At 44.3% G+C, this 9,966-nt stretch overlaps 1 protein-coding gene across 1 annotated transcript in view; it reads left to right on the top strand.

The window, feature by feature from the left end:
- Window positions 1–636: 636 nt before the first annotated feature.
- The window catches only part of cacna1ab (calcium channel, voltage-dependent, P/Q type, alpha 1A subunit, b), a gene marked incomplete at both ends in the record, with an annotated part of 141,531 nt that continues 132,201 nt past the window's right edge, over window positions 637–9,966 (top strand). The window contains 1 exon segment of the mRNA XM_079159692.1: window positions 637–1,040. Coding sequence (XP_079015818.1) covers window positions 637–1,040 — 404 coding nt within the window.

Here is a 9,966-nt window from a genome sequence, read left to right as displayed (position 1 = left end):
AGTAGTATCACTGTGGATGGTGTTATTATTTGTATGAGTGAGCATTGGATTGAAGGAACTGTGTTTCCATTATCTCCTCTCTTGTTACGCTTTTTCTTTCCTTTTCAACACTTTTACTCTAACTCCTTGACTCTATTTCCCCTCTTCTGTTCCCTTGTTCCTCCAGAGCCTCTCTCGTTCCACATCCTCTCCTTCCTTCCACCCTTTCTTCTATTTTCCATTCACAAATATAATCTCTGAACTCATTTCCTCCTTGACGGTTCCTCTCTACATCCAAGATGGTGGTTGTGGTCGCCCTCTGATGCTACTTTTGGTCCAAAAAAAAGTCACAAAAAATCATCCTAAAATATGTTTGGTGCAACTAAGCTGCAGCAGGTTACCCAACATATCGATTTTGTAAATGTTGACCGGTGATGTTTGATTCATTCACCAAAAAGTCCACAGTGGGGGCGGTTTGCCGCCGAGTCTGAAGCAGTCGGGATGAGAGTCAGTACCTCGATAAACAAACGCAATCCAGGAGAAAATACGTTTTCCCCCCGAAGCGTAGAGTGCAGTTATGTCGTACGGGAACACAATTTTGTCGGAGACTTTGCTGCTCCTTCCTCATCTGTCTCCATCTCCTCTTCCTCCAGCTCCATGCTGTCCCCCCTCTATCCGGACCATGGCGGCTCGGTGGGGTGGCCCCAGACTTCCACCCGCTCCTCCTCTCAGGGCCTCCAACGGCCGCTACGCTGCAAGCCTCCCCCAATCAGCGGGAGCAGCGTGGGCCCCAACCCCACCTACTATCACGCCGTCTACGATGTGCGGGTGGAGCAGTACAGAGACGTGCCCTTTACCGGCGGAGGCGGCGGAGGCGGCGGCGGCGGCGGCTACGGGGTTCGCTCCGGCCGGGGCTCCCTGTCCCTGGTTACCAGCAGCACCGACCCCACGGTCCCGCTGATCCGCCGGAGGGGAGGAGTGGTGGACCACCGCGACGTCATCATGGCCCACCAGGCTCACAAGCTGCTTAACACGCCGCAGGCCAGGAGGAAGCAGTGGGAGTGAGTACGGTTCACGTTTTATATATTATTTTTATGATATATTATCAGGTTCTGCTGGCAAAATATTAAGCTTTAAAACAAACTTGAGGGTCGTAGTTGACTCTTCCACCGATGTTTTTATTATACACACAGGCTTGTACCTTTTAGTATCTATCAAAGACGTAAGAAGTAATTTAAGGGATCGTTTGTATACTCACCCTAACTGGGAGTTTCATGCACCCCCCCAACCTGTGGATGTGCAATCAAAACGTGTTTGTTGAAAACAGCTGTTGCTGGAAATGAGAAGGAGAGAAGTTAGCCTCTAGAGAGGCTGACATGTTCAGTGGAGCTGCAGAGTTGGGTGATAATTCTCAGTGGGTTAGTTACTTCGAGTGTACCGTTTCATGTTATATATGTATTCACTTGATTCAATGCATTGATTCAAATGTTTATCTGGGAACGTAACTGGAGCTGAACTGACGCAGATGGTAATTGCATCACGGTCAGGACATCAAGGAGTGCGCTCCCTCCACCTGGTTGTAAGGTGAACATATCCATCCTCTATCTGCCTCTCACATTCCCTCCCCCTCCTCCCCCTTCCTGTTCCCCATACAGGCATCCTTCATTATCCTGCACAACCCGTATATCTCGTATGGGCTTCCCCGTTGCCTACCAAAACACAGGGCTCTGTACAGGTTACCTAGAGACAGAGGAAGAGCCATTAAACGTAATCACTATTGTTCGACACTACCTGCGGTAATCATATCTGGGATCTAGCAGTCCTAACAAGGTCCCTGTTCACCTGAGCTTAACTTTTCAAAGACAGGCTGTGCAGACAAAGTCCTCTTAACTTACAGAGGGTTGTTTGTCAAAGAGAAGCCTTGGACAGCTATAAACACCGTCTGGTATTCGGCACTTTTGATATGCGAGTTTTGAAAGCAGCTCCGGCCAGACTAAGACAGGCTGCTTCATAAATCAGACTTTGTAATTTCTTCGGGAAAGCATCCTCAAGTCGAGGATATGAGGACTCATTGTAGTTTTTTATCAACATCTCACGATTGACGTTGCAGGTGAGGCAAAGGATCGGTTCCGTCTCCTTTTGTGTCGCGCAATAGAGATGAGCAGATTGGACAAAAGCAACGCTTCAGTGAGGTTAGTTCTTCAGCTCTGTTTGAATCCAAGGATTGGAGAGCAGAGCTAAACGTTTGCAGATGCATCGCACGGTAACGTGGCCCCAAGAATTAGGAAGCCATAAGATTCATTGCGAGATCGATACGTTTGTGTCCAAATAGCGTCGGAGCTTTTAGTCCGAACGTGATTCAAACAACTAAGAAAATCAATAGCTTTGTGTCTTCATTGATTGTACGTCTCTGAAAGCTTATAGAATGTTTTCTTTAACAGCACAAGCAGTATTTTTCATAATCACTTGGAGACTGTTGCCAGCTAAGCAAGAAAAGTCATTTATTTTTTTGCTTTTCTCAGCCCTATGCAGACTCGTAACGCTGAAAACATTCAACGTGTGTTCTTATTTTCTGTTGAAAAGATGCAGCGTGCGGTGGGTTGGAATTGAGGCTGGGCAATATTTTTCTTTTAATGTCGATGTCGTGATATGAGACTAGATATCATCTTTAATTTTGAATATCATAATATGGCAAAAGGGGTTTTAAAGGCTGCATTACAGTAAAGTGATATTCTGAACTCACCAGACTCGTGTAGCTCTTCTATTATTTGCCTTTACCCAACTTCGTCATTATATCCACGTTACTGATGATTATCTTTATCGAGGTATTTGGTCGAAAATATCATGATATTTGATATTCACCATATCGCTCCAATTCAAGGTTTGAAATGATGCAACTTAATACGTCACACGGTGTGTGGTTTTCATGATATGGGAACTTCATAGCAGCCGTATTTGATCTTTAGCGGGGGAAGCTCTTCGTGTAGCATCTGTCTCAAAAGTGCGTCACAGAAGATCAGAGAGTCCGAAGGGTTTTCTCTCGCAATCGGACTCCAACGGCAGCAGATTTGATCGACTAAACACACCTTCAAACAGAGGAGAGGAAGTAATCAGTGAAATGAAAGCGAGTTTGGCTCTATTACCGGCTTTCCCCCATAACAAGTCCTTGAGTCCTGAGCCTTGAAACGGAGGCCGTGGGTTGTGACAGAAAGACTTTAAAACTGTCCCGTTTCTTTTGTTTTTTTGTGACGGACAAACAAGCAGAAAGACGGGCAGGTGGACAGCCGCTGACCCAGTTGCAGATCAGACCAGGTGTGTCAGCGAAGCCCGGAGGGTGGGGGGGGCTGGCTAACAGATTTTTATTAGACGTGACAGGTTAAAACCCCACTTACCCCGTCATGCAGCACATCCATGGATGGAAAGCTTGCCGAAGGGTTAGAAGGATTTTATTAGCCTCTGGTCCCTTGTCTCTGTCTGCCTCTCTGCCCCCCCCCCAGACTCTAAAGTAGTCCATGCCGACTAGTTGATCACACCATTTACTGCTGCAGAACCAGTCGCTGCCTCCACCCAACTGTGATTGAGAGCATGTTTACTGCTTCTGCTGCTTCACCCGTCTCCGCTGTCTCGCCGTCTCTGGCACCAGATCAGTTCACTGCGTCCATTATTGGCAGAACACAGAGATTCCCTCTGTTGCCAACAAAAAAAAGAAGATAAAAATCAATTTCAGAGGAGGTGAAAAAGTGAAAAGGTAGATCCCCCCGGGAGGGAAAATAGTGTAACAACAGACAAATAAAGCAAATCAAAGTAAGAAAATGTATATACAGACGATTAATATATAACACAAGAGGGTCGCTCTGAGAGCCATCAGTAAAAATCCAACTGAAAATAAACTGTGAATAAAAAGCAGCTCAGTGCTCTATTCACAATCCATGTTGTTTTGCACTGTTCCCTGTAGAGGAGTCGGGGTGACAGACTCTGCTTCATCAACCGGAACGACTGGAGAGACTCTTGAGGTCGTGTGTTTGGAGACTGACCTGACCTCCAAAATGAAAGATCTACTTTCAGTTTCTTAGATTTCCTTTTCCCGATACTTACCTGAGCAAAACTCTCTATTTCCCTCATCACATTTACAATTTGGGTAAAAGAAACTAAATAGAAAATAAAGAAAGCGTTTTCCTATTTATACCAATTGATTGGGGAAAAAGTGCAGCTTTATATTTCTTTTTACACTCTGTTTTGATTATTTAAAGTTCTTTCAAGGAGTTTTTAACTGGTTATGAACCAGTCTCCGTTTAATCCCGATCCTCTATGAGACCTTCATCGGTCAACGAGACCATCAGCGAGAAGATGGGCTCGTTTCTCTTAATGCTCGTCAATCGGTGCCACCGGGTCGTTTTCCCGAAAATAAGATAAAACTCTGGTGGAGACTCCAACGGGGGCCTCCACCGGAGACCGGTCCACTGTGGACGGACCCAGATCCTCCAGCAGAGACCGGTCCCAGATCCGGCCTCCCTGCAGCCTCGGACCTGCAGCTGGAAGCTCCGGCGGGAGGAGGAGCGCTCTGCTCCCGGCAGCAGCAGCACAGAATCAACACAAAATAAAGGTTCCTTAAAGTAACTTTAACTCTAATCAATACTTTATGATATATTTTATTTTTGACTTGTCTGAGAACCTCTTGATTGCGTTTAATTAGTTATTAATGGTACACAACTCGTGTATGTCCACTTTAGAGTCTAATACCCTGTTTTATGTTTCTGAAGCCAGCCTTGAATGTCAAACCAGACTCCGTCCTCCTCATTCTCATGTTTCTTTTAACCCCTTCGCTGCCACCGGCGCTCAGTTACTGTAAAATGTGCTTTTTTTAGGCTGTGACATTGCTCAAAGGTCACAGTAAGCTGAGAAAGCCTGTGGTTTGTGAAACGTGAGGCTAAAATAGGCAAAAGCCACGGTCAGAGGGAAGAGTTGACCTGCCGAGCATGAGCTGGTGTTTTTTGTCTTGGCAGACCCGCTGCGTTGTTCATTTTTACATAAACTTGCCGTATCAATCTGCCGTTTCCCTCTTTGACATTGTGATTGAGAAGAGAAAGGGCCTCTTTGTTTTTTTTGGATCATGTGACGTCACTGGACGTGAGAAAGAACTCATTAAAACACGGAGATTTAAAAATGTAAAAGCCTCCAGCAAGTAGAAATAATTATAACCGGTGGTTTCATTTACTTTTATTAATTTGAGGAATCAATCATATAACAGTCTTCATTTTTGGATGTCATTAAAAAGTTCCCAGTGACCACATTATCAAACAAAGTGAAAAGCAATAACTGGCACATCAGTTCTGTGTGCATCAAGTGGAAATGTCAATTTTTAGTTATATTATAGCCCAATATAACAGATCATGAATTTGTCTCAGGGGGGCTTTACAGTCTGAACAGCATTCAACATCCTCCGTCCTTGTTTAACTCCCCGCACAAAACCAGGAAGATCAACCGATCAAATTACAATACAGACGATCCACACGACCAATTTATACAGTGAAAATGAACCTGAAGAAGATGGAGTCTGAGTCACATGACGGACGACACAAACCTCCTGTTTTACAGAGTGAAGCCGATGCGGAAGTGTCTTACAACTTTCATTCTCTCTACTGAGGTGGTAAAGTAGGGTGAGAAGTCATTTTTCTCATAGACTTCTATACAATCGGACTTCTTTTTTGCAACCAGAGGAGTCGCCCCCTGCTGGTCAGTAGAGAGAATGCAACTGACAGGTTGCTGCCTGATGAGGATGCGTTGGTGATATAATAAAGCGGTCTCTTCTTTTCCATCATGCCGACAGTTCAAGTGATGGAGAAGAAGCCGGTTGCTACACACCCTAAACGGATGCATGGCACATCAAATAGGACACATACGATCGATAAACTCCTTCTCGAAGCCGTTACATTTACTGCACATGTCTCATCGTGTGCTCCGTGTGTAGCGGTGCGCAGCAACTAAAAAATTCACACTTTGACCACAGATACAGTATAATTACTTTGACCAGATGAGTTTTTATTAGTGTAGTTATTGCCTGTAATCTGTTCTAATTCAAAGATTTTAAAGTGTATAGTGGATTTGTGAAGTCGAGCGATATATGACAGAGAAAAAAGGCAAACTAGACGTACAATAATAAACAGCTTGTATGTAATACGAACGCCACAAAAACAACCACAACTTGATGAAAGTACAGCAGCATATTTCTCCTCCTCCTCTCTGTTTTCACGTCCCTCCTCCTCTTCCTCCTCAGAGGGAGGAGGCCGATATTTGCAGTGCCCTCACGCCAAAGCTACAACATCTCGCCAAATGCTGTCACCTCCACACCTCCAACACGCTCCCACAGACTCATTCTCATTCCTATCAGGTGCATCACAAACATTGCATACATTTTATTTAGTCCTGAGACACGAGGCACCAAGCGGTCTTCAAAGATTGTGTTCACAATTTCTTTTGTTGCGCTGAATTATTTTGGACGGTTATTAAAGTTACTTTTCTTCTGATTTCACTGTTGTCATGAAAAGACTTTTGTGACCACACAAGAAGTCAGCTTACAGGGAAACAAATCAAGTTGCAATGCATTTACATGCACCATAATAATCAGGTTTCTGTACCTTAAATTACCTTATGAAAAAAGATGGCAGAGAAATTTAAAAAAAAAAACTTTCAGGTAGTGATTCACTCAATAACAAGAGTGCAGTGTATATATATATATATATATATATATAGTACATTACAACTTTAGTGTTATTTTTGTAGCGTTTTGCCATCGTATCAGTTCGATGAAGTTCTCCCAAAGTTAATTGTTTAAGCACAGCGACATCTGAAGCTGCAAGAAATACGAGTATCAGTCAGACAACATCTGAAGAAGCTGAAAGCCTCACATATATAGATTTATATGGTGGCCACTAAATGACCTCTCGTCGATTAAATTCAGAATTTGAATAATTCTCCAGATATACAAAAGACATCTTCAGGCTCTCATGTTTTGGGGATCAATGTGGAAGTTGTGACAAAATCCTGTTATTAGTTACTTTGCTTCTCCATGAGAAAATGTTTAAAGAACGATGGCTTTCGACTATGGCAGGTCTTTGCTCCCGTAGCTGTGCCTATGCTGTAGAAATGTCATATCATCTGAATTGTAAGTCGCTTTGGATAAAAGCGTCCGCTAAATGACCGTAATGTAATAAAATGTCTTCATCATGGTTTAAACCAGGCGGCAACCTCCAGTTCTGCCGAGTGAAGCCAATGCGTCTTAAGACTTGAATTCTCTCTACTGACCACCAGGGGGCGACTCCGTAGTCCGTAGACTGTGATTACAGCCGTCGCCATGTTGTTGTTTTTGCAACCAATGAACAGAAGTGACCATATTTGGACTTTGGAGGAGCGATGTAGAGACGCCGTATACGTCTCTGGTGGCGGCAGTGACCTGCCAATCACAGTAAGCCCCGCCCTTAAAGCATCCCCTGCTTTATGGTCTGTGTGACTCTAAATGGACCATCATTTACTAAATGAACATCATGCTGTATTGAAGAAGACTTGAAACTAGAGAATGAGACCATAAACTCATGTTTACAATGTTTACTGAGGTAATAAATCAAGAGAGAAGTAGAGTCATTTTCTCATAGACTTCTATACAACCAGAGGAGTCGCCCCCTGGTGGACACCAGAGAGAATGCAGCTTTTAGGACATTGCCGCCTGCCTAAAAGTTGTAAAATGCACTAATTATCGAATCCAGAGTCATTTTCCTTCCTTCGTTCACGTGAATCAGAACGAGGCTGGAAAAAAAACGTATTTTGCAGAACCACATGAACGTTAAACGTTTGAGAGACGAGAGTCGACAGGGCGGTCAGTCAGACATGTTTTGCTCCCCCGTCTGTCTCTCCGTCTCTCCATCTCTCCCTCACTGACTTGTCTTTCTGTTGTGTTGTATTAGCGCCAGCATCAGTCAGTTTGCTTTGCTGGCTCGGGCGACGCCACTCTGCTGCCAGCATGCACCTCTGCTTCCCAGAGTGCACATCATTCATTTTAATATCCCTCCTCCTCCTCCTCTCGCTCACCTTCCACCTCTCCGTTCCATCCCCCCATCAGTCCGGTTCCCCTCCCTCCTCTTTTATATCTTCCGCTATTTCTTCCTCATACCGCTTCCGTTTCATTCAGTACATTCAGTCGGATGAGTAAACACGTTTCTAGATCAGTGATCTCTTAGAAATAACTACTCATTTAATGACACCTGATTCAGTCTATTTTTTTAATAACTTATGGAGTAAAGGTTATTAATGAACCATAAACGTACAACATTGCATTCATTTTCCCTACAATATCCACCTGTTTATGGTTTACAGGCGCTATAGCAGCACACGTTAGGGGAGAGATTTCTGGTTTTGGTGCCATATTTTAAAAAGTGACAACATTGACACAACACAAACGAGAATAATTTACTTTTTATTTCATTTTTTTACTTTGAAAAGTTTCTCCAAACTTCACCAAACCGCATGCAGAACTCAGGAGACAGATCCCGTCAGTGTCAGTCCTCCCTCACTGCTTCCCCAGAAATATGACTTTGATGACTAAAGGCAGCAATTATGTTTCCCATGAAAACGTATAGCTGGAAAAAACAAACGAGTATTATATCAAAGTAATTTCTAGACGGACAGTCTGGTTCTGCATCGACTCCACCGACCGTCTGTCTCACAGTTTTCACTCTTCACACATAATTCATAAAAGTGCTCCAAGACTCCCGTATCACTCTGGTGAGATCATAGTTAACTCTCATTGGAAGTGAAGGTTGGATCTCTTTTCAATGTCCCTCTTTGTTTGTTACACTAAACGTTTCTCCTTCGATTTATATTCTTTAAATATCTCTCGGTCTCCCGGGTTGATGTCACGTGTCTTGTTTGCCCAACCGTCCTCAACGCCCTCGTCCCAAAGAGTTTTTTTGGGGGTTTTTTGCCTCGTTTTTTGGCAACGACACGCTTTTTGCTTCTGAGAGACGACAGTAGTTGGCACAATAGCAAGAGGTTGCTTTGTTTGTGTGAGGCTTACTTTACAGAAGCCTTCATCTCCCGCTCATCCCTTTCATCCCAAACCTCAGTGACTCACCCCACTTCCTCTCCTTTTATTTCACCTCGACCCACCCACCTCCACACACACACACACACACACACACACACACACACACACACACACACACACACACACACACCACCGCCCAGTCAGTTTGATCAAAGGTCTGGTGGTTCTTTGACTGACAACCACTCAGACCGACACACACACACACACACACACACACACACACACACACACACACACACACACACACACACACACACACACACACACACACGGTGGACCAAAGCTTCAGTGTGAGGAGGAGGAGGAGGAGGAGTCTTCATGTGGGACTCTGCTGCCCTCTTGTGTTGATAACTGATCACCTTATCTGCAACGTGTGTTTGATTTATTCTCTTGAACACATCAAATCAGAGTTCTTCCTCTTCTCTCCTCTCTTTATTCATGTCTGTCTGTGTGTGTGTGTGTGTGTGTGTGTGTGTGTGTGTGTGTGTGTGTGTGTATGGGGGCATGGTGCCCACCTGCGTCACAGTGTGTGTCAGCATGACGCATTTGGTCCTGTATCACCTTGCTGCCACACACACACACACACACACACACACACACACACACACACACACACACACACACACACACACACACACACACACACAGCTTGATTTAAGGATTAGAAAACCAGTTTCAAGGGGTTTGGAGGATGTTTTGAACTGGGTGGGCGTTCAAGAACAGGAAAACCTCCCGTCATTCCAACTTGTTTATTATTCCAAGATGATTACCTCCACTGCTGTAGCCTGGTTTTCATACCATTTTAAAGGGACAGTTTGTAGGATTCAGCGACATCTAGTGGTGAGGTAGCAGATTGCATCCAACCGAATACCCCTCAAATACCCCTCCGC

The sequence above is a fragment of the Pholis gunnellus genome, assembly GCF_910591455.1.
Source record: "Pholis gunnellus genome assembly, chromosome: 5".
Taxonomy (NCBI): Eukaryota; Metazoa; Chordata; class Actinopteri; order Perciformes; family Pholidae; genus Pholis; species Pholis gunnellus.
Note: the sequence above shows the minus strand (reverse complement) of the source record. Positions and strands in the feature narration are given on the sequence as shown.